Source organism: Caretta caretta, chromosome 9 (assembly GCF_965140235.1).
Source record: "Caretta caretta isolate rCarCar2 chromosome 9, rCarCar1.hap1, whole genome shotgun sequence".
Lineage (NCBI taxonomy): Eukaryota > Metazoa > Chordata > Testudines > Cheloniidae > Caretta > Caretta caretta.
Genome location: NC_134214.1, coordinates 103598085 through 103625734, shown reverse-complemented (window position 1 = coordinate 103625734; position 27650 = coordinate 103598085). Strand labels below are relative to the sequence as shown.

Here is a 27650-nt window from a genome sequence, read left to right as displayed (position 1 = left end):
GCAACTGCAATGTCCGTTGCTGAGGGAAAGAGATCTGTTGCACACATGGCAAGGTTTAAAACCTGGGGTTGAACATACCCTGAGCTGAAAGAGAACACTAAACAAGGGAACTAAGGCAGACAAGGAGCCGGCAACCAGGAAACTGGGGGAAAAGAAAATGCCACCCCAAGATGGGCAGAATGTGAAAGAAAACAGGTTAAAAACAACTACATTGAAATAAAAAGAAATACAAGTAGGGTAAGAACAACGCTGGATTAGCAAAGCTAACCAACAGACACAAGGTTTCATCTCAGGCTACAGGTGGTTGAGAAGGACTAGGACCAGTGGTGGGCCTGATCTTCCCTAGATACCCTCAACTCATAGCACAAGCACACAGAACACAGGCTGCAACTGAAAGTTTCCGATCAAAGGCGCATGAGTGCGCATGTGCTCCTGAAGCAGAGCACCCATAGGGATAACTATTCAAAGAAAAAACAGTTACTCACCAACCCAACTAAAACCAAAACCAGAACTACAAACCAAACAAACTATCTATAGAGCTAGAGAAACGTGGAGAACTTGCAGAGCAAGATGCCACAGTTCCAACAACCGTCACGGGCAGTAAGAAGGAACTGAGGGGGCCCCAGGTTGGCTGAGGTATATATTGAGTGCCGTGCAGGCGCCACTCCAGGAGGCTCCACAGCCGACCCGATGGATGCTGCTAGGGGAAAAGTTTCCAACGGCCATGCACACAGCGCACGCAAACCTAATTGGAATCGATATGAGCAAACACTCAAAGAAGAATCACTAGTTAATATGGTAAGCAACTAGTCTTTTCTGCCATGGTGGCATCTCAGGAGGTGGAGGCTCAGTTTCATTTGGTCTGCCCCCTCTGTCAGGTATTCTGCCCATTAATACCTTATTAATGGCAAACACAGTCTTTTCTTGGATAGACCCACTGCTTATCCTCAATCTTTGACAATCTTGCTGAGCTGCCAAGAGGTGAGCAATGGAAATAGTGCAGTTGGTAGTTAAGAAGGCACGTTTGGGTTGGTAGACTTTAGCCAGTTTCTCTGGTTGACTCTTAGCTCTAGCTGACCAGCCAAAGGACTGCACAGTTACATCCAAACGTTTCACTAATAGTTTTGTCCAAACTTCATACTCATTGGCTATGGCTTGGTTAATTGTTTCAATTTTTTCCCAATAAGCTGGTCCCAATGGTTTCTTCAGTAAAGGTTTTCCAACATGGCCAAGTGAAACCTGTGCTAAGGTTTCTTTTAGTTTTTTTCCCCTGATTCCACTGAACAACTGGAACACAGTTATGTTGGCCAGAGTCTTGGACACACCTAATGCAATACAACTGCCTTTTAGCTCCTGAAAGACCTCGCTAACACCTCCTTCTTGTGCTTTTTTCGGATGGGCATCCACACACAGCATTTTGGCAGCTTCCAGTTCTGAGATGAGGTATGTGAGCAGCAGGAGGCAATTCTTCTAATTAAGAAGGCGTTTTGTCACATCTCCTGATGTTAATGATGCATATGGACAGTTCACTTCCCCCAGTAGCCCACTCACTTCAAGTTGGAACTCTTTTGCTTCACTTGGATTGTTAGTAGCTTGCACATTTTCTTCTAGTTTACAATATAGCCTTAACTCAGATACCAGCCAAGTAGCAAGTTTGGTAAATTCAGGGGAACTGGCTCCACCAGAGACTGCTTGAGTCAGTGCTTCATCTTCTAACCATGGACCTTTGTAACCTAGATCCTCCAACGACTCCAGGATGTCGCTCTCCATGAGCTCGAACTCCATCCTCTGCCCTGGCACCCACCGGCCTGTTTCCTTGCAAAGGATAAAGCTGGCACTCTGCGCAAGCAGTTACCGAGCCGACTGCCGGGTTGACATGTCAGAGCGAGATGGGAGGGGAGGGGAGCAGGCCCCCAGCCTGACCTCTCACCCGGCACCGGGAGCTGCCTGAGTCATTGCTCGCCATCCCATATCTGCATAATGATGCAGTCCCACCATTCAGTACTTGTTTCCTGGGCTTAGAAATGGAGCTCAGCTGTGTCAAGGTGATGTGAAACAGTCATCAGCAACTGTGAATTGCTCTGCTCTACATCTTCCAGCAGGGCTGCTTGCATGGCATCAGTGTGGCGGCTCTTGTATCAGCTATGTAAATACTGCAGGAGAAGGTGCGAGGTGTTTGTAAAGCTCACAACAACAGTGTACAGCTGAACGGGGTCCACGCTAGGTATTAAATGTTCAGTTCTGAGAGAAATACTCAGCAGGCAGTGTTTTCCAAATTGTTCCTGAAGTTCAGCAGCTTTGGGAACACATTTTGCAAGTGCAAGTATGCAGAGGATCTCTTGAAGAACAGCATTTCTGTTGCTGTCAGTTTAGCAGATACACCATTTTTATTCAAGAGCCCAGATTTTAAGTGGCACATCAGCTGCATATTGCATGGTCCAAGGGGATGAATTTAAGCTATCCCCTGCTGCTGTACAGCTGCCAGGCCAGTCTCAGCTCCAATGTGTATTAGAGGATTTGCAGGACTACTCTAATTTACAGCCATCCTTGGACCCCAGGGACTGCTTCTGCATCTGAGGATCATTTAAGATGTAGTAAAACCTTTGCCACATACCTTCGATCCAAGAGGTGATGGAGGTAGAAGCTGCTCCAGTGACTAAATCTCTGTTATTCCACTATGCAGGGGGAATCTTTCACCAACTTGCTAAGCCATGCTATGCTTTATATTGTTTGAGTAGCATACAACAGCCTTAAATGTACCCAAGAATCAAGCCCAAAATATTCAACCACTGTAGCAAGTCTCCTCGACCAACTTAGGCTATGTGCATGACTATCGTTTTAATCCACAACCAGCACCCACATTAATAAAATTCCAATAGTCACACTTAAAGTTCACACAATGCCCATTGATTCCCTACATAACGATGAAACTGCTTACATACACTACCACAAAAGAATTCTGAAGATCACTCTTACCATTACCTGGGAGCATAATTTGTGCTCCAAGAAATTCACTGTGACCAGGATCCTTAACCATAGGTTGAGAACTCCATTTCTGAAAAACATGCTGCAAATTCAAAACAATGAAAGCTCACCTGGGAGAGGTCAATGAAATGATTTGCTTCTGCCATCACCTTTACACGGAAGTTTGTCCCATCATCAGGGCTGAGGGCATAACAGAACACCTGGGATATACAGCACCACAAGTTAATATAAATACTTGAAATTAGTCTATTGACTAAAATTTCATCATAAATGCTATGTAATTACTCTACATTATCCTCATTAAAGAGAGGAAATTGTTTAGGACTAAGTTTAACTTTATTTTACACAAACATTAGCCAGCTATTTTGTAAGTGCTTTGAACATGAAAAATCCTAAATAAGGGTTATGAAAATTGCATATAAGCAGCTTAAGAGTTTGTTGGAAGTGTAACAATTTCACAAGTGGTCTCACTTTTAGATTGATAATACATTCAGCCCATTTTTCTTTATTGACTCTCCAGCCAAACTGGGTAAGTTCTGGAAAAAGCAGTATGCAACTCTCCAGTTAAAAGTGTGAAATGGATCCAGTGTCAAAAGCAAAGGGTGACAAGGTATGTAAACATTTTTACCTTCAGTAAATCTAATATTTACTGGTCACTGATTCAAACAGTCAACCTGCATGAACCCAATTAGTCTAATGCAGCAGTTCTTAAACTATGAGGGAGGTGTGAGCTGTGTTTTTCTTTTGTGAAGAGCGGTGGCTGTCAGCCCAAGGTGGCTGGGGCTCGTGTATAAGGGCTGTGCACATCCAGGAAGTGGGGATAACACCTGAGCTTAGGCACTCCTCCCCCCCGGCTGGAGGTAGCAGGACGCCCTCAAAATCTCTCAGCTGAAGGTGGCAGGATGCCAGCCCTGCAGCGGCAGTGCAGAAGTAAGGGTAGCAACTGGATGCTAAGTATCCTGTTGACTCCTTTACACTGCTATGTTGCTGCTGGCGCAGTGCTGCTTTCAGAGCGGGGCGCTCAGCCAGCAGCCACTGCTCTGCCTTCAGAGCTGGGTGGCGATATATGTACTTGGGGGTGGGAAGCCATAAATGACTACAGACACAAAGAAGCGGGGCTCAATCAAATCAGTTTGAGAACCACTGGTTTAGAGGGCAAGGTGCTGACTTCAGCATGAAATAGTGGATTCAAGTTCTGTTTGGGATTTATCTTTTCATTGGTAGATAGTGAAACAACATCCTCACTCCAGAACAAGTTAAGATGTATCGCTGCCACACTCTGCTTAGAAGCCAACATAGGTATTTACTGACTTCTTGCCACCATTAATGCTTGTACCAGAGATTAAAAAAAAAAAAAAGTTAACTTGTTAAAATTTCTAAATGTAGTGCTTTAACTAAGCAGCTCTTTCATGAAGATAACAGGGTATCAGTCTGATATAAATTTGCTATTTTTATATCTGTCAGCTAATCTGAAACTTTTTGTGTTTCTTTATCAGGAAGATAATGTATCTGAACATCACAAGCGTCACCATAAGAGAGGCAAAGAGAAAGGGACTTGGGGAACAAGTTTTCAAAGTATATATGAAGGTTTAGGTTAATTAAGTCAGCTGTCAGTGTTTTGAACTCAAAGGGATGTTGTGACCTGGGGAAGTGTCAGTCTGTTCTGACTGATCTAGTAAATAAAGCGTCTTTGCGAATAAAACCAACATTTAAGTATTTTGGCTTTAAGTAAAAATCTCACAATACTTTACAAAGGTAGGAAGTATCCTTATTTTGCTAGAGACATTAAGTTACGTGCTCAGTCACACACTGAACTTGTGACATAGTTGGGAACGGAACTCAGATTTGAGCTTCAGTCCACTTTAGCCACTAAGTGGTACTGTTTCCTTCATACTAGTCTAGTTTACTCTAAGTATTAATGTAGGAAATGGAGGTTCCTGTTCCAGGAAGAAGGATTGGTAGGAAAAGATGGGATCCACCTAACGAAGAGAGGGAAGAGCATCTTCGCAGGCAGGCTTGCTAACCTAGTGAGGAGGGCTTTAAACTAGGTTTGCTGGGGGATGGAGACCTAACCCCTGAGGCAAGTGGGGAAGTGAGATACCAGGAAGAAACACAAGAAGGATGCAACAGGGCAGGCCTCCCAATTCATACTGACCAAGTAGGGCAATTGGCTAGTTATCTTAGGTGCTTGTACATGAACGCAATTGGAAGTCCTGGCACAGTAAAGGAACTATGATGTGATTGGTTTCAGAGTAGCAGCTGTGTTAGTCTGTATCCACAAAAAGAAAAGGAGTACTTGTGGCACCTTAGAGACTAACAAATTTATTTGAGCATAAGCTTTCGTGAGCTACACCTCACTTCATCGGATGCATATAGTGGAAAATACAGTGGGGAGATTTATATACACAGAGAACATGCAACAATGGGTGTTACCATACACACTGTAACGAGAGTGATCAGGTAAGGTGAGCTATTACCAGCAGGAGAGCGGGGGAGAAAAATGTTTTGTAGTGATAATCAAGGTGAGCCATTTCCAGCTGTTGACAAGAACGTCTGAGGAAGGGTGGGAGGGAGTGGGGGGAAGAGAAATAAACATGGGGAAATAGCAGTTGACAAGAACATCTGAGGAACAATGGGGGGGGGGGAATAAACATGGGGAACAGATGGACATCATACCAAAAGGACTGAAGGTAAAAAATCCATTACAATCTACATACCACACAGACTATGCTGACAGCTTGTGCCACACGCTCTCAAAGCAACTGCGGAATCACCTAATCAACATCCTCTACAGCAAACAGGGAAAGATTAAGAATGAGCTCTCAAAAATGGATACTCTCACAAAAAAACAACCTTCCACACAAACTTCCTCGTGGCTGGACTTTACTAAAACTAGACAAGCCATTTACAACACACACTTTGCTTCTCTACAAAAGAAAAAGGACACTAAACTTTCTAAACTACTACATGCCACAAGGGGCTACGGCAATGGTTCCCTCAACCCACCCAGCAATATTGTTAACCTATCCAACTATACTCTCAGCCCAGCAGAAGCAGCTGTCCTATCTCGGGGCCTCTCCTTCTGCCCCTCCACCCCCACGAACATGATACAGTTCTGTGGGGACCTAGAATCCTATTTTCGACGTCTCCGACTCAAGGAATATTTCCAACATACTAATCCACAGAGACCTTCCTACCAACACTACAAAAAGAAGGATTCTAGGTGGACTCCTCCTGAAGGTCGAAACAGCAGACTGGACTTCTACATAGAGTACTTCCGCTGACGTGCATGGGCTGAAATTGTGGAAAAGCAGCATCACTTGCCCCACAACCTCAGCCGTGCGGAACACAATGCCATCCACAGCCTCAGAAACAACTCTGACATTATAATTAAAAAGGCTGACAAAGGAGGTGCTGTTGTCATCATGAATAGGTCGGAATATGAACAAGAGGCTGCTCGGCAGCTCTCCAACACCACTTTCTACAAGCCATTACCCTCTGATCCCACCGAGAGTTACCAAAAGAAACTACAGCATTTGCTCAAGAAACTCCCTGAAAAAGCACAAGATCAAATCTGCACAGACACACCCCTGGAACCCTGACCTGGGATATTCTATCTACTACCCAAGATCCATAAACCTGGAAATCCTGGCCGCCCCATCGTCTCAGGCATTGGCACCCTGACAGCAGGATTGTCTGGCTATGTAGACTCCCTCCTCAGGCCCTACGCTACCAGCACTCCCAGCTACCTTCGAGACACCACTGACTTCCTGAGGAAACTACAATCCATCAGTGATCTTCCTGATAACACCATCCTGGCCACTATGGATGTAGAAGCCCTCTACACCAACATTCCACACAAAGATGGACTACAAGCCGTCAAGAACACTATCCCCGATAATGTTACCTGGTGGCTGACCTGGTGGCTGAACTTTGTGACTTTGTCCTTACCCATAACTATTTTACATTTGGGGACAATGTATACCTTCAGATCAGCGGCACTGCTATGGGTACCTGCATGGCCCCACAGTATGCCAACATTTTTATGGCTGACTTAGAATAATGCTTCCTCAGCTCTCGTCCCCTAACGCCCCTACTCTACTTGCGCTATATTGATGACATCTTCATCATCTGGACCCATGGAAAAGAAGCCCTTGAGGAATTCCACCATGATTTCAACAATTTCCATCCCACCATCAACCTCAGCCTGGTCCAGTCCACACAAGAGATCCACTTCCTGGACACTATAGTGCTAACAAACGATGGTCACATAAACACCACCCTATACCGGAAACCTACCGACCGCTATTCCTACCTACATGCCTCCAGCTTTCACCCCGACCACACCACACGATCCATCGTCTACAGCCAAGCTCTGCGATACAACCGCATTTGCTCCAACCCCTCAGACACAGACAGACACCTACAAGATCTCTATCAAGCATTCTTACAACTACAATACCCACCTGCGGAAGTGAAGAAACAGATTGATAGAGCCAGAAGAGTTCCCAGAAGTCACCTACTACAGGACAGGCCAAACAAGGAAAATAACAGAACGCCACTGTCCGTCACCTTCAGCCCCCAACTAAAACCCCTCCAACGCATTATTAAGGATCTACAACCTATCCTGAAGGATGACCCAACACTCTCACAGATCTTGAGAGACAGGACAGTCCGTGCCTACAGCCAGCCAGCCAACCTGAAGCAAATACTCACCAGCAACCACACACCACACAACAGAACCACTAACCCAGGAACCTATCCTTGCAACGAAGCCCGTTCCCAACTGTACCCACATATTTATTCACGGGACACCATCACAGGGCCTAATAACATCAGCCACACTATCAGAGGCTCATTCACCTGCACATCCACCAATGTGATATATGCCATCATGTGCCAGCAATGCCCCTCTGCCATGTACATTGGTCAAACTGGACAGTCTCTACGTAAAAGAATAAATGGACACAAATCAGATGTCAAGAATTATAACATTCATAAACCAGTCAGAGAACACTTCAATCTCTCTGGTCACGCGATTACAGACATGAAAGTTGCGATATTACAACAAAAAAACTTCAAATCCAGACTCCAGCGAGAAACTGCTGAATTGGAATTCATTTGCAAATTGGATACAATTAACTTAGGCTTGAATAGAGACTGGGAGTGGCTTAGTCATTATGCAAGGTAGCCTATTTCCCCTTGTTTTTTCCTACCCCCTCCCCTCAGAGCCATTGGCCATTATCTTTGAAAACTCGTGGCGAACGGGGGAAGTCCCGGATGACTGGAAAAAGGCTAATGTAGTGCCAATCTTTAAAAAAGGGAAGAAGGAGGATCCTGGGAACTACAGGCCAGTCAGCCTCACTTCAGTCCCTGGAAAAATCATGGAGCAGGTCCTCAAAGAATCAATCCTGAAGCACTTGCATGAGAGGAAAGTGATCAGGAACAGCCAGCATGGATTCACCAAGGGAAGGTCATGCCTGACTAATCTAATTGCCTTCTATGATGAGATTACTGGTTCTGTGGATGAAGGGAAAGTAGTGGATGTATTGTTTCTTGACTTTAGCAAAGCTTTTGACATGGTCTCCCACAGTATTCTTGTCAGCAAGTTAAGGAAGTATGGGCTGGATGAATGCACTACAAGGTGGGTAGAAAGCTGGCTAGATTGTCGGGCTCAACGGGTAGTGATCAATGGCTCCATATCGAGTTGGCAGCCGGTATCAAGTGGAGTACCCCAAGGGTCGGTCCTGGGGCCGGTTTTGTTCAATATCTTCATAAATGATCTGGAGGATGGTGTGGATTGCACTCAGCAAATTTGCGGATGATACTAAACTGGGAGGAGTAGTAGATACACTGGAGGGGAGGGATAGGATACAGAAAGACCTAGACAAATTGTAGGATTGGGCCAAAAGAAATCTGATGAGGTTCAATAAGGATAAGTGCAGGGTCCTGCACTTAGGACGGAAGAACCCAATGCACAGCTACAGACTAGGGACCGAATGGCTAGGCAGCAGTTCTGCGGAAAAGGACCTAGGGGTGACAGTGGACGAGAAGCTGGATATGAGTCAGCAGTGTGCCCTTGTTGCCAAGAAGGCCAATGGCATTTTGGGATGTATAAGTAGGGGCATAGCGAGCAGATCGAGGGACGTGATCGTTCCCCTCTATTCGACATTGGTGAGGCCTCATCTGGAGTACTGTGTCCAGTTTTGGGCCCCACACTTCAAGAAGGATGTGGATAAATTGGAGAGAGTCCAGCGAAGGGCAACAAAAATGATTAGGGGACTGGAACACATGAGTTATGAGGAGAGGCTGAGGGAGCTGGGATTGTTTAGCCTGCAGAAGAGAAGAATGAGGGGGGATTTGATAGCTGCTTTCAACTACCTGAAAGGGGGTTCCAAAGAGGATGGCTCTAGACTGTTCTCAATGGTAGCAGATGACAGAACGAGGAGTAATGGTCTCAAGTTGCCGTGGGGGAGGTTTATATTGGATATTAGGAAAAACTTTTTCACTAAGAGGGTGGTGAAACACTGGAATGCGTTACCTAGGGAGGTGGTAGAATCTCCTTCCTTAGAGGTTTTTGAGGTCAGGCTTGACAAAGCCCTGGCTGGGATGATGTAACTGGGAATTGGTCCTGCTTTGAGCAGGGGGTTGGACTAGATGACCTTCAGGGGTCCCTTCCAACCCTGATATTCTATGATTCTATGATTCTCAGACGTTCTTGTTAAACCCTGGATTTGTGCTGGAAATGGCCCACCTTGATTATCATACACATTGTAAGGAGAGTGGTCACTTTGGATAAGCTATTACCAGCAGGAGAGTGAGTTTGTGTGTGTGTGTGGGGGGGGGGGGGGGTGTGAGAGAAAACCTGGATTTGTGTTGGAAATGCCCCACCTTGATTATCATACACATTGTAAGGAGAGTGATCACTTTAGATAAGCTATTACCAGCAGGAGAGTGGGGTGGGAGGAGGTATTTTTTCATGCTTTGTGTGTGTATATATAATAAGATCTTCTACACTTTCCACAGTATGCATCCGATGAAGTATGCATCCAATCACGAAAGCTTATGCTCAAATAAATTGGTTAGTCTCTAAGGTGCCACAAGTACTCCTTTTCTTTTTAAGGTGCCACAAGTACTCCTTTTCTTTTTATGATGTGATTGAAATAACAGGGACTTGGTGGGGTAACTCACATGACTGGAGCAAGGTCATGAATGGGTATGAACTGTTCTGGAAGGACAGGTGGGGGAGAAAAGGTGGAGGAGTTGCACTGTATGTAAGAGAGCGGTATGATTGCTCAGAGCTCAAGTATGAAACCAGAGAAAAGCCTGTTGAGAGTCTTTGGGTTAAGTTTAGAGGTGAGAGCAACAAGGGTAATGTCATGTTGGGTGTCTGCTATAGACAATCAGATCAGGAAGATGAGGTAGATGAGGCTGTCTTCTGATAAGTAACAGAAGTTTCCAGATTGCAGGCCCTGGTTCTCATGGGGGACTTCAATCACCCTGACATCGGCTGGGAAAGCAATACAGCAGTGCACGGACAATCCAGGAAGTTTTTGGAGGGTGTTGGGGACAACTTCCTGGTGCAAGTGCTAGAGGAATCAGCTAGGGGCCGTGCTCCTCTTGACCTGCTGCTCACAAACAGGAAAGAATTGGTAGGGGAAGTAGAAGTGGGCGGCAACATGGGCAGCATTGACCATGAGATGGTCGAGTTCAGGATCCTGACAAAAGGAAGAAAGGAGAGCTGCAGATTACGGACTCTGGATTTCAGAAAAGCAGACTTTGACTTCCTCAGGGAACTGATGGACAGGATCCCCTGGGAGGATAATATGTGGGGGAAAGGAGTCCAGGAGAGCTGGCTGTATTTTAAAGAAGCCTTTTTGAGGGAGCAGGAACAAACCATCCCGATGCGCAGAAATAATAGCAAATATGGCAGGCGACCAGCCTGGCTTAGAGAAATCTTCAGTGAGCTTAAACACAAAAAGGAAGCTTACAAGAAGTGGAAACTTGGACAGATGACTAGGGAGGAGTAAAAAAATATTGCTTGAGCATGCAGGGGTGTAATCAGGAAGGCCAAAGCACAACTGGAGTTGCAACTAGCAAAGGATGTGAAGGGTAACAAGAAGGGTTTTGACAGGTGGTCAGGGAAAGTGGCAGGACCATTACCGAATGGGGGAGGCAACCTAGTGACAGATGATGTGGAAAAAGCTGAAGTACTCAATGCTTTTTTTGCCTCGGTCATCACAGACAAGGTCAGTTCCCAGACTGCTGCACTGGGCAGCACAGTATGAGGAGGAGGTGAACAGCCCTCAGTGGTGAAAGAACAGGTTAAGGACTATTTAGAAAAGCTGGACATGCACAATGCCATGGGGCCAGATGTGATTGCAGAGCCATTGGCCATTATCTTTGAAAACTTGTGGTGATCAGGGGAGGTCCTGGACGATTGAAAAAAGGCAAATATAGTGCCCATCTTTTAAAAAAGGGAAGAAGGCGAATGGGGGGGGGAGGGGGAGGGGACCACGGACTACAGATCGGTCAGCCTCACCTCAGTCCTGGAAAAATCACGGAGCTGGTCCTCAAGGAATCCATTTTGAAGCACTCGGAGGAGAGGAAGGTGATCAGGAACAGTCAACATGGATTCACCAAGGGCAAGTCATGTCTGACCAACCTGATTGCCTTCTATGATATGAGAACAGGCTCTGTGGATATGGGGAAAGCGGTGGACATGATATACCTTGACTTTAGCAAAGGTTTTGATACGGTCTCCAACAGCATTCTTGCCAGCAAGTTAAAGTATGGATTGAATGCATGGACTATAAGGTGGATAGGAAGCTGGCTAAATCGTCCGGCTAAATGGACAGCGATCAACAGCTCAATGTCTAATTGGCAGCCGGTATCAAGCAGAGTGCCCCAGGGATTGGTCCTGGGGCCGCTTTTGTTCAACATCTTCATTAATGATCTGGATGATGGGATGGATTGCACCCTCAGCAAGTTCATGGATGACATTAAGATGGGGGGAGAGGTAGATATCCTGGAGGGTAGGGACAAACCTAGACAAATGAGAGGATTGGGCCAAAAGAAATATGATGAGGTTCAACAAGGACAAGTGCGGAGTCCTGCACTTAGGACGGAAGAATCCCATGCACTGCTACAGGCTGGGAACCGACTGGCTAAGCGGCAGTTCTGCAGAAAAGGACCTGCGGATTACAGTGGACAAGAAGCTGGGTTTGAGTTAACAGTGTGCCCTGTTGCCAAGAAGGCTAACAGCATATTGGGCTGCATTAGTAGGAGCATTGCCAGCAGATCGAAGGAAGTGATTATTCCCCTGTATTCAGCATGGTGAACCCACATTTGGAGTATTGGTTCCAGTTTTGGACCCCCCACTACAGAAAGGATGTGGACAAATTGGAGAGAGTCCAACGGAGGGCAACAAAAATGACTGGGGGGTTGGGACACATGACTTATGAGAAGAGGCTGAGGGAACTGGGGTTAGTCAGTCTGCTGAAGAGAAAAGTGACGGGGGATTTGATAGCAGCCTTCAACTATCTGAAGCGGGCTTCCAAAGAGGATGGAGCTAGGCTGTTCTCAGTGATGGCAGATGACAGAACAAGGAGTAATGGTCTCAAGTTGCAGTGGAAGAGGTCTAAGTTGGATATTAGGAAAAACTATTTCACTAAGAGGGTGGTGAAGCACTGGAATGCTTTACCTAGGGAGGTGGTGGAATCTCCATCCTTAGAGATTTTTAAGGCCCAGCTTGACAAAGCCCTGGCTGGAATGATTTAGTTGGGGTTGGTCCTGCTTTGAGCAGGGGGTTGGACTAGATGACCTCCTGAGGTCTCTTCCAACCCTAATCTTCTATGATTCTAGGTTACTTACCTGTAACTGAAGGTTCTTAGAGATGTGTGGTCCCTATTACCTTCATGTGGAATATCATGCATGCGCACCACATGCCTGAGTCCAGAGAATTTTATTAAGCAGTACCCATTGGTCTGCTAATGCGCGGTTCTTCTCATGCTCCAAAATGAGGTTATAAAGGGTGATGTAGACAGACATCTTTCTAGTTCCTTCTCTTACGCAAATACAGGTATAATCCAGCACCAGAGAGAATGGAAGGTGGGTAGTGGAATACAGATAGGACCAGAGATCTTGACCCCTTGATCTCTCTGCTATGGAAAGAAATGGTTAAGGTGTCTAATAGTTTTTGTTCTTGGTAGATAAAAGGCCAGTATTGTGACGCAGCAGGGAGGGGGGAGTGTTGACCTGGGAATGTGGTAGGTGAGTTTCACTGGGGATGGGACACCTAAGAGCCTGTAACCTGAGCCAGGAGGGGGAGGTAACACCTCTGCCCGGGGAACTGGACAAAGGCAGCAGTAGAGAGCCTGCTGGGGGGGGCTTTGGTTTCAGTTTGGTGCTGGGTTGTGGAATGCAGGGAACCCCAGGTCTGGGGTCTAAGCTCCCTGCCCCCCAGAAGGACTTGACTGAGGGGTCCTGGTTGTACCCACAAGCTCTGTTTTAGACTGTGTTCCTATTGTCCAATAAATCTTCCGTTTTACTGGCTGGCTGAGTCTCACAGTGAATCCCAGGAAGAGGGGTGCAGGCCCCGGACTCCCCCACACTCCGTGACAACTGGTGTTAGCGGTGGGATGTACTGCACCCTGTGAATGGCACTTCCTGAAGTAAGTGACTGGGGAACAGTAAAACGAAGGGGGATTGACGGGGACCAGGCGTACTGAAGATACAGAGAGAGACGGTTTCAGGGGGCAGTTAACCCCTGGGAGCGTGTGACCAGAGAGAAAGACTTTTGCAGTAACAGGGTCCCCCGGGGATTGCAGCGAGCGGCCCTAGGGGCGGAGGAGTCTGCAGCTCGACCCTGGCAAAGAGGTGGTGACCTCAAGAAAGAGGAGGACTGGCACCCTAGGGATTCTTCCTGGAAACCGTGGAAAGCTGCACAGGCCTGCGAGTGGCCAGCAGGGAGATGTACGCTAAAAGCCTTAAGCCGTGACCTGGTGGAGCTGTGCAGGCAGAGGGGGCTGCGCACTGGAAGGTCCACCAAGGAACAGCTGATTGCCCAGTAGGAGAAGGATCGCTTGAAAGACCTGATTCCTGTCCCTGAGGAAAGCCGCCCGGTGGACGCAGCGTGGGCCCTAGGGCCTGACTGGGCTGGGAGGGGTCAGACTGCTGCCGAGGACATCCCGAGACCCTTCCTACCTATCCCTAGGGGAGGGGTTGGGGGAAGCCCAGCGAATACCGAGGGCACCCTGACCCCGGCAGCCAGCAGGGGATCCTCCCGGCGGAGCTCCCCATCCTTGGAGTGGAGGCAGCTGGAATGGGAGAGGGAGATGAAAATGAGGGAGCTGGAGGATCATGAAAAGCAGCATCAGCATGAGCGGGAGGAGAAGGACAGGCAACGTCAGCATGAGAAGGAGGAGGAGGAGGAGAAACAGAAGCAGCATGAAGAGAAGCAGAGACAGCATGAACTGGAGCTCGTCAGGCTGAGGAGCAGTGGGACCCAGGCTGCGGTGAGTGAGGGGGGACCCAAGACTGTGAGGAGCTTTGATAAGTGCTTCCTGGCCCAGCGTAAGGAGGGGGAGGACATAGATAGCTTCCTGACGGCCTTTGAGAATGCCTGCGAGATGCACAGGGTTGACCCGGCAGACAGGCTCCAGTTTCTCACCCCCTTACTGGACCCCAAAGCCGTGGAGGTGTACAGCTGAATGAAAGGGGCGGAGGCAAGGGACTATGAACTGTTCAAAAAGGCCGTGCTCCGTGAGTTTGGGCTGACCCCCGAGATGTACCGGAAAAGGTTCCTGAGTCAGCATAAAACACCCGAGGTCACATACCTATAACTGGTCAACCGAATGCAGGGATATGCCCGCAAGTGGACAGCTGGGGCCCAAGCTAAAGAGGACCTGCTTGACCTAATTGTACTGGAGCAACTGTATGAACAGTGCCCTTCCGACCTGATGCTATGGTTGGTGGACAAAAAGCTAGAGAACCCACAGCATGCAGGGCAGCTGGCCGACGAGTTTGTGATCAGTCGGTCAGGGGGTAGCAGGGAGGAGTCCCAAAAGAACAGGCCCCCCACGATGCAGAGAGAGAGAGACAGACACAGACACCATGGGACCTCCCAGCAGGGAAATATGGACAACCCCCTCCCAAAGGGAACGCCTGGCGTCAGGACCATCTGACCTGCTCGAGGGGACCAACGTGACCTGAGCTGCTATCACTGTGGCCAGAGAGGCCACATACGGACCCAGTGCCCCAGGCTCAGGGACAGACTGAGCAGACCCAACTTACCCAGGGTTAACTGGGTAGGGACCCAGCTGGACGAGGGGCAGATGGCCCAGGCAAGGGGGGCTGCCAGCTTACCACCTGCTCAGGAGGGAAGAGGACCCCAGGCCAGCTCCTCCAGAGGGCTGGATGCTCTGGACTCAGAATTCTCGGTTTACAGGGTGGGCGTGGGGCTGTCCCTCCGGAGAGAGTGCCTTGTTCCCCTGGAGGTGGATGGGAGGAAGGTCAATGGATACTGGGATACAGGCGCGGAGGTGACGCTGGCCCGGCCCGAGGTGGTGGCCCCAGATCGGGTGGTGCCCAACACCTACCTGACCCTGAAGGGGGTGGGCGGGACCTCATACAGGGTGCCCATGGCAAGGGTACACCTGAAATGGGGGGCCAAGGAGGGCCCCAAGGATGTGGGGTGCACCACCATTTGCCCACTGAGGTATTGATGGGGGGGGGGGGCGGCCTAGAGGACTGGCCAAGCAACCCCCAGACTGCCCTGGTTGTGACCCGTAGCCAGAGCCAGCGAGGGGCACTGTGCCCCGACCTAGGGAAGGGTACCACACCAGAGGCGCAGGACCCTACCCTGGTGGGGAGGGAGCGCCGAGGGGCATGGCTCAGAGAGGCTGTGGCCTCAGACCCAGCCAGTGAGAGGGAACCAGGCCCCATCCCTTCCCCAGCTGCTGAGTTCCAGGCCGAGTTGCAGAAAGATCCCTCCTTGCGGAAGCTCAGGGACCTGGCCGACCTCAGTGTGGTATGGACCATGAGGAGAGGTTGCCAGGAGAGGTTCCTGTGGGAGAAGGGGTTCCTGTACCGAGAATGGGCTCCCCCAGGGGAAGTGGAGTCCTGTGGGATCAGGAGCTGGTGGTCCCCCAGAAGTAGCGCCGCAAGCTACTGTACCTGGCACATGACATCCCCCTCTAAGGGCACCAGCGAATCCGGCGCACCCAGCAGAGATTGCTACAGAACTTTTACTGGCCAGGGCAGTCTGGGGGTGGCCTGGGGTCTTTACCACTGTCTGGCAGTATTGCCGATCCTGCGACCCCTGTCAGAGGGTGGGGAAGGCCCGAGACAAGGGGAAAACGGCTTTGAAACCTTTGCCCATCATAGAGGAACCTTTCCAGAAGGTAGCCATGGACATAGTGGGACCTCTCAGCAAGACAACCCGGTCGGGAAGAAATACATTCTGGTGGTGGTAGATTTTGTCACCCGCTACCCCGACGCCGTGCCCTTAGCTTCCACTGAAGCCGACACCGTGGCAGATGCGCTCCTGACCATTTTCAGCCGAGTGGGGTTCCCCAAGGAAGTCTTGATAGACCAAGGATCCAACTTAATGTCAGCCCTGCTCCGGTGCTTGTGGGAGAAATGTGGGACCCAGCACAACTGGGCCTCAGCTTATCACCCCAGTCCAATGGGCTGGTGGAGAGGTTCAATGGGACGCTAAAGATGATGCTTGAAAACCTTTATGAACCAGCACCCGTGGGACTGGGACAAGTACCTACCTCACCTGCTGTTCGTGTACAGGGAGGTACCCCAGGAGTCTACCGGATTTTCGCCTTTCGAACTGTTATATGGAAGGAGGATAAGGGGCCCCCTGGACCTGATGAGAGACGAATGGGAGGGGAAGGCCACTCCCAATGGAGAGTCAGTGGTGGAGTATGTCCTGATCTTCTGAGAGAGACTTGCTGAACTCATGGGCCTGGCCAGGGAGAATCTGGCCAGAGCCCAGAAGAAGCAGAAGGTCTGGTATGACCACACGGCACGGGCCTGTGCCTACGCCACCAGGGATCAGGTGATGGTGAGAAAGAACAAACTACAGGTTGCCTGGGAGGGCCCTTTAAGGTTGTCAAGCAGCTAAATGAGGTAAACTATGTGGTGGAGCTGTCTAACTGGGCGCACCACCGCCAGGTGTATCATGTGAATATGATGAAGCCATATTATGCCGGGGGGAATGTGGTGTTGGCCGTGTGTGGACATTGGGAGGAGCAGGGAGATGACCCTTTAGCGGATCTATTCCCTGGGACCCGAGCTGGTTCACCCCTGGAACAATGCCCCTCTCGGATCAGCTAACCCCTGCCCAGCAAGCTGAGATCAGAGGGGTGCTGCATCCGTACTGACAGCTGTTTTCCAACCAGCCTGGACGCACTAATCTGACTGTCCACCCAGGTGCAGACAGGATCGCACCCGCCGATAAGATGCTCCCCCTTTCGAGTCACAGGGAAAACTGCTCAGGACCTGGAAAGAGAGGTCAGGGACATGCTGGCATTGGGGTGATCCAGCCATCTGCCAGCAGTGCTGGTCCCCAAAAAGGAAGGGTCGATCCGGTTCTGTGTGGACTATCGGAAACTCAATGCCACCACTGTATCTGATGCCTACCCCATGCCCAAGCCTGATGAGCTCCCAGACAAACTGGGAGGAGCTCGATACCTTACCACCATGGATCTTACAAAGGGCTACTGGCAAATGCTGCTGGATGCAGATGCCCGGCTGAAATCGGCCTTTATCAACCCTCTAGGGCTCTATGAGTTCCTGACCCTGCCTTTCGGCCTCAAGGGAGCACTGGCCACCTTCCAGAGCCTGGTGGATCAACTACTGAAGGGGATGGAGAGTTTTGCAGCAGCGTATATTAATGACATCTGTGTCTTTAGCCAGACCTGGGAGGACCATGTGTCCCAGGTTAGACAAGTGCTGGACCAACTCCAGGAGGCTGGGCTGACCATAAAAACGGAGAAGTGCAAGATGGGGATGGCTGAAGTATCTTACCTGGGCCATCGGGTGGGGAGCAGCCACCTAAAGCAGGAACCAGCTAAGGTGGAGGTGATCAGAGACTGGCCCACTCCCCACACCAAAAAGCAGGTCCAAGCCTTTATTGGGTTGGCAGGATAGTATAGAAGGTTTGTGCCCCGCTTTAGCGCCATAGCCACCCCCATCACTGAGCTATTCAAGAAGGGGAAGCCAGACAAGGTGGTCTGGACCGAGCAGTGCCAGGAGGCTTTCCAGGCGCTGAAGGAGGCTCTGGTCAGTGGCCCAGATCTGGCAAACCCAGATTTTGACAAGCCCTTTATGGCGTTCACCGACGCCTCAGATACGGGACTGGGGGCGGTGTTAATGCAGGAGGATGAAAAGGGGGAGAGACACCCCATCGTGTACCTGAGCAAGAAGTTGCTACCCCGGGAGCAACACTATGCGGCCATTGAGAAGGAGTGCCTGGCCATGGCGTGGGCCCTCAAGAAACTAGAGCCATATCTCTTCAGGCGACACTTCACCGTGTACACCGACCACTCTCCCCTGACCTGGCTGCACCAGATGAAAGGAGCCAACGCCAAACTCCTGAGGTGGAGCCTGCTCCTGCAGGACTATGACATGGACGTGGTCCATGTGAAGGGAAGTGCTAACATGATAGCGGATGCGTTGTCTTGGAGAGGGGGCCCTGAACTTCCCCAGGTCACTGGTCAGAGTGACCCCGCTCAGTTCAGTCGCGAAGGGGGGAGAGATGTGACACAGCAGGGAGGGGGGAGTGTTGACCTGGGAATGTGGAAGGGGAGTTTCACTGGGGATGGGACACCTGAGAGCCTGTAACCTGAGCCGGGAGGGGGAGGTAACACCTCTGCCCAGGAAACTGGACAAAGGTTGCAGGAGAGAGCCTGCAGGGGGAGTTTTGGTTTCAGTTTGGTGCTGAAACACAGGGAACCCCAGGGCTGGGGTCTAAACTCCCTGCCCCCCAGAAGGACTTGACTGAGGGGTCCTGGTTGTACCCACAAGCTCTGTTTTAGACTGTGTTCCTATTGTCCAATAAACCTTCCGTTTTACTTGCTGGCTGAGAGTCACAGTGAATCCCAGGAAGAGGGGTGCAGGCCCCAGACTCACCCACACTCTGTGACAAGTACCCTTTGGACATCCAGAGAATGAAGCTGCCTCTATTTGTTAGAAGAAAAAAAGGTAAGTAGATGGTTTGATGCATGTGAAACTCTGAAATTACTTTAGGGATGAATTTTCAGTTGGGGAGTAGTGAGACCTTTTCTTTATGGAAGGTAGCATATGTCAGATCTGCCATGACTGCTCCCAGCTCACTGACTCTTCTGGCTCATGTTGTGGCAACTATAAAGGCAACTTTCATTGAAAGATGACACACAGAACATGAGAACACAGGTTCAAAGGGAGGACTGGTGAAACGACAGAACAAGACTGAGGTCCCACTGGTGTATGAGGTTCACCAAGGATGGGAAGGATCGAAGAAGTCCCTTCAGAAATCTAGCTCTTGCAGGATGAGTGAAGATAGTATAATTGTCAACAAGGGAATGAAAAACACGGATTACTGTCAAACGAACCTAAAGGGAACGGTGTCTTAAGAGTAAGCAGATATTCCAGAACAGCAGGAATCCCACCAGATTCTGGAAATAACTGGAATAGACTTTCATCTACCTGATCATTACCTGGTAGAATCTTTTCTGCTTTGATAGAGAATGGACCACACACAACCCTGGAACATGAGTATCTACATCCGATGCCTGTTCAAATACCAGGTCCTGAGTTGCAGCAGTTCCAGGTTGGAGTGCCTGAAGTTGATCTTGGGTGTTAGAAGGTTGGGAAACAGGTGGATGTTTATGAGTGGAATAGCTAGGAGCTTCACTAGATCCGAAAACCAGAAACATATCGGCCAGTTAGGTGCAATAAAGAGGACTCAAGTGCTGTTGTGATGGATTTTCTGTAGGACTTGTGGTATTAATGGGATTGGAGGGAAGGCATAGCTGAGGTGATACCTCCATGGTAGCAGAAGGGCATCTCCCTTTGAATCCCTGCCTCCACTGTTCTAAAGCAGTATAGGGGAAATCTGCTGTTCACCTGTGAGGCAAAAAAGGTCTCAAGACTGTTCCCCACTGAGTAACCTTGCCCAGGACCGAATTGGGAATCTCCCACTCATTGTCCATGGAAAAATGCCTGCTGAGACTGTTCACTAGGGAGTTCTGCACATCTGTCAAATATGCTGCTGAAAGGGTTACGTGATGGCTGATGCACCAATTCCAAAAGCTGACTGACTAACAAAGGAGGGATCTTGTTCCACTCTGATTGGTTTATATAGCAGCCAGTTATAACGTCCTATGTTATCTGGTTATGACAGGACAGCATGAGTGGGAGGAAGGCATTGTAGGCACAACAGACCACCTCTTAGTTCAGTAAATTGATATACATCCTGGACTCCCAAGTGGTCCAGATGCCTTGTGCAGTATGATTATTCATATGAGCGCCCCAACCTAAAAGGGAGGCATCAGTAATCATGGTTACATTGGGTGTTGGTGTGATGAAAGGGATCCCCACTCAAACTTTTTCTGCCTTTGTCAACCAGACAAGTCCAGAGGAGCCTCGGACAGAATTGTCATTTTGGCACTGATGTTGCCCCTCACTGGGGAGCAGATGCACAGGTTTGCAGACAATGGAGATGAAGCCTAGCACATGTGCATGAGTGGGACAGGCGTGTTCTGACTGAAGTCTGGGGCCTATGGATGACCTGGTTTATGAGAGCACCCATGACATGGATTGTCTTAATTGCTAGAGGAATCAACCACAGCAAGAACCTAAGTCACTCCTGTGAAGTTTATGGACCTTATGGGAGATGATCAACATGGACTTCTCTTTTTTGATGCAAACTTCTAGAGAAGGAAGGAAGTAGGTAAAACAGGAAACGGGTGCGGACCAATGGATGCTGCTTACTAAATGTGTCTGGGCTCAGGGGCATGATGCACATGCGTACAGGTGTGGAATACACATAGGGACTATCACTTGAAGAAGCCATTTATGCCAAAAATAATTCAGAAAACTGGCAATTTTTAGGAGTAGATTTATACTTACTCCGTTGGGAGTGACTGAATATGTGCAACTGTACATCTCATTTCCAGTTTCAATTACAAATGAATAGCCAGGACTCCTGAAGCTGGTGAGGATCCCTTGATAGAAATAACCCAGGAGGGAGAGTGTAGTGGTCATATCTTCTTGAAAATGGTATATAAGAATGTGCAATAAATATTAAGTAGTAAGTGTGACTGGGGCAGGCAGAGTTTTAGACAGACAGATGTGCAGCTACTGTTCGGTAGCATTACTGGGTATCCCGATCCTGTTGAAACACAGGTCGAGCAGACAAATGAGAAAGGATGAAAAATTTAAAAGATTAAATGGGGAAGACCCTACTAGAACATATCTTGGGACATACAACACAAAACATGCCTTGAGTACTCCCCATGATTAACAGCGCCTCCCTTATTTCTCTCTAGTTGAAGATGGGATGAATCTCCATGTGGAGTCTTTCACTGCCACTTCATAAATGGAAAGATGAGCTGCTACTGGGGTATAAGAGACACCTCCTGCTCCAAAAGGTGATACACCAAGAACTGCCAGGAAAGAGGAAGTGACCTCAAACCTTCCGCATAACCATGTGCTTTACCTTCCCTAGGTTACCCAGGGAGCCTCTATTAGCTGTATTTAAAACTTTCAGCATGCTATTTATGTTATGTTCTCTTACCTCAAATTTGTCAGGGTTATGCATTCCTGGGATTGACTGCATTAGGTGGGAGGTTGGATGATTTCCAAAATCAGAGCTCACGTAGCCAACACGAAGCCGGCCTTCACTGGCCTTCAAGTCCTTTGGATGCTCATATGGTGGCTTGTGAAGGACATTGATCTGGCAATCAAATTCACAAGATTTTTTTGAGACATCATAAACTTTAAACAAAATTTGAAGCGGCAAAAGCACAGATAGTAAATAGGATAGACTTTCAGAATTACACAGTTTTATTATTTTCCCCATAGTTAAGTTTCTATGCTAGTGCATTGATGAAGTTTCTGTTTATCACCCAATAATGTTTGAAAACCACATCTGACCAGTTCCCAGATTTCAGGTAGACAGTTGCACATTTGTTGCTCACACAGGCCAAGCTGTGTGTTATCCAAATTTGAGTCCAAATGGAGGCCTGACTGAGTGTAAAGCTTGTTCTATACATCCTCTAGTTAAAGAGGAAAGCCATGTATCAAAATTTGATCAAAAGATTAGTGTACTAAGGGAGCAACTGGGTCAGTCACTAAAGTGCTGCATGCAGGCTGATGAATATTGAGTGCACTGAACTGGCAACACGATTAGGCAATGTAGGAGAGAGCAGATGATGTCAGTCTAAGCAAAAAGCTGAATTCATCGGTTCTAAAAAGAGTCCCACCCTATGGGTCCACAGTCAGGGTGGAGATGAGGCAGAGGATCAGATATTGAGGGAACAACATAGGATTCTAAAGAGACAAGGCGGGTGAGGCAATATCTTTCATTGGACCAACTTCTGTTGGAGAGAGAGAGAAAAGCTCTCCTGGGACTGACACAGCTACACCACCACTGCGCACACGAAAGAACTCTGTCAGATTTGGGTCAGGAGGGAGGAATTGTCAGAGTAAGAGATTTTGGCGGTGATTGTTACTGATGGCTGTTAAATCTGACTGACCTCTTCCCAATACCAGAGAATACCAAACTGCACAAAACCAGGAAGTGAAGAGACCCATCCATCTCAACAAGGTGGTAAATCTGAAGCTGAGAACGTCTATTTTAAAACTGGCATTACATACCTGAATATAACTGACCAATGCACAATCTGTTCTTCCTCAAGTATAATCAAGTACATGGAAAAGTCTTCAAAGTTCCTACCTTATCCAAACAGAGATTTCCATGTCTCTCAGCGATAGCCTTCCTAAAGCTGTGAGAAAGGGGGTACAGCATGCTGTGATGAGGGTGGACAGAAGGCAGTCTATTCTTCTCCAGCTGATCAGCTACAATGCTGACCAGCTTTTTCATTCTTTCATCATAATCCGTCCAGTCACAGACAATCTAAAAGGAGAAACAAAGGAACCAGGGGTCACCTAATGAAATTAATAGGCAGAAGGTTTAAAACAAACAAAAGGAAGTACTTCACACAATGCAGTCAACTTGTGGAACTTGTTGCCAGGGTATGCTGTAAAGGCAAAACTACAATGGGTTCAAAAAAGAATTAGCTAAATTCATGGAAAAGAGTTCCATCGATGGCTATTAGCCAAGATGGTGAGGGATGCAAACGCATGGCTCTGGATGCCCCTAAGCCTCTGACTGCCAGATGCTGGGACTGGATGACAGGGGATGGATCACATGATAATTGCCCTGTACGGTTCATTCCTTATGAAGCATCTGATAGTGGCCACTATCAGAAGCCAGGATACTGGGCTAGATGGATCATTGGTCTGACCCAGCATGGCCATTCTTATGAAAAATTGAATGGCTGGTTAGAATACTTTAAACAACTGCACTTGACCCAGGTCAGAGCTTTGAGAAGCTCTGTTTACATGGGACTGTGATTAACATTTCTTCCATTCCAAGAGATAAAAAGGTACTTGAAAAGTATTTTAATAACCATTACAGCTCACTTGTATTTCAAATCACCTGTGACCCAAGCACAGTTCTGTAAGAGAAAATAGCTCCATAGTCTTATTTTCTAATTTGACTAAGACTTATTTCTGCTCCTTTTAAAATATATACACTGGATCCTTGATATGTGGTTAGTCCTGGATATTTACATTAGAATAATCTCCAAAAGAATTATGGTCAGATCTCTCTCTTCTCACCTGCAAGCAGTGGGCTAAGTTGCAATAAGCATCTGGGAAATCAGGTTTCAGTTTCAGAGCAGTGCGATAAGAAGCAATGGCTTCTGGTATGTTCCCTGAATCCTGCAAAAAGCAAAGACTAAATCAGCAAGCAAAAGCAGATTCAGGAATGAATTTGCCAAATGCATCACCGTGTTATTAAAAAAATAAAGCCATGAACATGGCTGTACCTTGTGAATAGAGGCCAGGTTACTGTGGGCATCAGCAAAAGCAGGGTTTATCTGGATGGCACGGGTGTAACATTGTAAAGCTCCCTGAACATCCTGCATCTCCTTTAAAGTATTCCCCATATTTGAATAAGCATCTGCAAACGTGGGGCTGATTCTAAAATTAAAGAACACACCATTCATTATCCACAGTACAAGTTGTCTGTCCTCTAAGAATGCCCGTCCAGACTGCTATTCGATTATTGGTTTGCATAATAGTTATAAGCCATTTTCTAAATGATTGTAGAATTCCTGTCACCAGTCTCAGAATTTTAGAAAGCAAAATTCTTACCTAATAGCCTCTTTGTAATGCATCAGAGCCTCCTGCAGCTTTCCTTGCTGCTGCAGAACACTTGCTAAATTTGAATGGGCAGCAGCAAACTCTGGGAACACCTATAGGAAACAAAGGAGAGTTAGTTTGCCCCACAGATCTTCCAAGGACATCACATTGCAGAACAGTTAGAAGTGGGTTTCTGCTTATGCCCAAATAAATCTGTTAGTTTTTAAGGTGCCACTGGACTCCTCGTTGTTTTTGCGGATACAGACTAACATGGCTACCCCTCTGATAGTTGTCCGTTGTTATTCTCCTTGGCAAAATCAATCAAATCTTAAACAGAAGTACCACCTCCTCTATCTACTTCTTTATCGAATACAATCCACCCCTCATATGTTTCCACATCCTACCCTCCTCCTTATATCCAAATGTACCTCAAGAGCTTTTCTGTATAGGCGAACAGCCTCCTCAATGTTTCCCTGTTCTCGCTTGATGTTTGCCAGGTTATTAAGTGAGTCTGCATGTGTGGGGCACAGACGAAGAGCTGTATTGTAACATTCTTCTGCTTCAGCAACCTTAGAAACAAATGGAATTGTGTTCAAGCAGTACTTAACAAAATAAACAAGGAAATTGCTGTTTGACATATTTCTGTAACAACACTGCTTAATGAGAAAGTCACACTACATCCTGGGGGGATTCTTCGAGACTGCATGCCCGCAGAACACCGCCCCCCCCCTCCCCAGAATACCTGTGCTTCCCTGCAGAAAATGAGCATGGGTGCAGTTTCTTTCTTTTTTTTTTTTTCCGGGGAGGGGTTTGTCCCCACAGAGGCGAGACCTGGGAGGCACACATGGTTATGTGCCACTGCCCGCCCACCCACCCCCATTTCTGCAACTGCAGAGCTGCCCAGCTAAAGGAGGCTGCATCTTGGCTCCAATGACTCTGCAGCTGAATACCACCTCTTGGGTCCTAGTGCCAGTTGTGCTCCCCTTCCGTGTGCTGGGAGCTTTCCTGTTTTTGCTGCAACCATGAGTGCCAGCGGTGGAGCGAAGGGGGGCCGGGGGGAGAGGTAGGGGAGAAGGAAAGGGGGGTGGGGAGGAGAAGAAAAGGGGATAGGGGAATTGCAGGGAGAAGCCGGAGCCCAGCATGCAGCATCCCCTCAGCAGCAGCTGGCGCTCCCCCCTTAAGGAGGCCCATCAACCGTACACCTGAACCCCTCAGACAAGGTCCCCCCCCCCCCCCGCCACTTACCCCACTGAGCCACAACCAGCTGCACCTGGACCTCCCTACTAAGCTCCCCACACTCAGATCCCTCCGCCAAGCCCAATCTCCCCACACCCAGACCCCCCCTTCCCCCCGTGAGCCCCAAACACCTTCATCAGGATTCCCTGCAGTCCCACTGCCCCTGCACCCAGAACTCCGCAATGAGCCCCTGTGCATCCAGATCTCCCACTGAGTCACCCGCACCCAGACTGCCCCACAGTAAGCCCCTCCACACTTGGATCCTGCCCACCCACAGCAAGTGCACCTGGCACAGATGGGCAGGACCCTGTGGTGTTTCTTGGGCAGGCCCAGCTCTTGCACTGTGTCAGGGTTGGGTGCAGCCTCACTGCCGAGTCCCTGTCCTGAGGGAGGTACGGCCTTCAGGGTGATCTCCCACCTCAAAGCAGTCAGTGGCCTGTGCTCCCAACTGCCATGCTGGAGCCACATTTATTTATTGACAAAAAATGTGCAGAATTTTAAAATACTGTGTGCTTAATTTTTTGGTGCATAATTCCTTCAGAAGTAAATGTGTCTACCTTTATAAGCTTTGAGGTGGAGAATTTTTTACTCTTATTATTTCTCCTACAAGTTGACAAGCAAATCAAACACACACTAAAGGCAACATCCCACCTTAAAGTTCATTATCATTCAAGGCATTGAAATAAGTATCAGCCGAACCTCTTAAATATAGTAGACTGCAAGAAAACAGAAATGCTCCTTACACTGCCTTTCTCCTTTAGAGCATTGGCCAGATTACAATAGGCATCAGGGAAGTGTGGCTGTAGCTCAATAGCACGTCTGTAGGTGTCTATTGCCAGATCTATCAGTCCTTGCTCATAATACACACAGGCCAGGTTGCCATGCACAACTGCATGATTAGGACTCAGACTCAAGGCTCGTAAGTAGGCTGCTACAGCTCTGTAATGAGAGATGTGTGGTTAGTGTTCACATGGCCTATGTAAGATGACAGCAGAAAGTTATTTTTACATTTAACTTGGTCATAAAGGTAACCTACATAGACGAGAAAATAGGGTTTGTGCCTTTTGCTGCTTTGAGGTCAAGGCATGAAAAGTCTTGTCTACCCTGTAAGAATAAGGGCAACTGGAGAAAAAGAAGGATTATGACATTACAGAAACTAAAAGTGAAACCCATCTGAGGAGACAAGTGATTTATTCAGACTGTTTAAAAAGCTTTGCTTGCTTTTTTGTGACATCTATTTAATTAACAGACTTGGGAGAATGACACTCTGCTCCCATCAGTTAAGAGCCAAGAGAGCTTCTAATCCACATTGCAGTCATCAACAAATTCACGTACATCTCCAACCCCCACAAAAAGGACTTGAAATCCTTAACATTTCTGAGGTAGACACACAAAAAACCAAATTCCCCTCACAGGTCTCCTGTGTATCAAACTAAAAAAGGATCAATTCCCCCTTCCCCACCTTTGTAAGTCATCTGTAAAGAAAAAAAATATAACTTTAAATATATTTCTACTACATTAAGAAAAATCAGTTGTGAATGTAAGGATCTCTAAAAGAAAGTAATACATACAGAGATGTTTAATTCATGAAAACAAGATTTCTGTGGCCAGCTAAGTATCAACTCTACAGAGCTAATGTGAAAAGGAACAAGGTGTTTAATGGACAAACTATGTAGCTGCTAGAAGTGGTCTAAGATGATGCCCTTCTACACAAGGAATGCCTTCCCAGGCCACTACCCTTTTTGTCCAAATCCCTCCTCAAGCCCCCTTTGCCCATGAAACTAGGAAGAGTATCATTTATACTGAAGATCCGTACATAGATTATTTTTCCATAATGCTCTTGCCGTAAATAACCTTGTATTCTTCTGGTTCTCATCCCTGTTCCTTCTCATATACCCAGCCCCTACTGTTTTGTTACCTTCCCTTTTGTTAAATAGGTCAAGTTAAAATTAGACTATGTTTTTCAGGACAGAGTCCTCGTGATTAGTCTACAGTGTGCAGCTTTT

The 27650-nt window shown here is 47.8% G+C and overlaps 2 protein-coding genes across 3 annotated transcripts in view; both read right to left on the bottom strand.

Moving 5' to 3' along the window:
- OGT (O-linked N-acetylglucosamine (GlcNAc) transferase) overlaps positions 1-27650 on the bottom strand; it is a 79098-nt gene that overhangs the window by 25319 nt on the left and 26129 nt on the right. For both annotated transcript variants that reach the window (XM_048864931.2, XM_048864932.2), the window contains exons 7-14: positions 26388-26583; positions 24837-24977; positions 24421-24521; positions 24093-24246; positions 23884-23985; positions 22937-23116; positions 21776-21934; positions 3096-3185 (exon numbers count right to left, since the gene is read on the bottom strand). In XM_048864931.2, the coding sequence (XP_048720888.1) occupies positions 3096-3185; positions 21776-21934; positions 22937-23116; positions 23884-23985; positions 24093-24246; positions 24421-24521; positions 24837-24977; positions 26388-26583 (1123 nt within the window). The remainder of the gene's footprint in view (positions 1-3095; positions 3186-21775; positions 21935-22936; positions 23117-23883; positions 23986-24092; positions 24247-24420; positions 24522-24836; positions 24978-26387; positions 26584-27650) is intronic.
- On the bottom strand, positions 488-1808 carry LOC125642952 (protein FAM98A-like). Its single transcript, XM_075132666.1, is given in 1 exon segment — positions 488-1808. A coding segment is annotated over 1 exon segment (999 nt). The 5' UTR covers positions 1786-1808; the 3' UTR covers positions 488-786.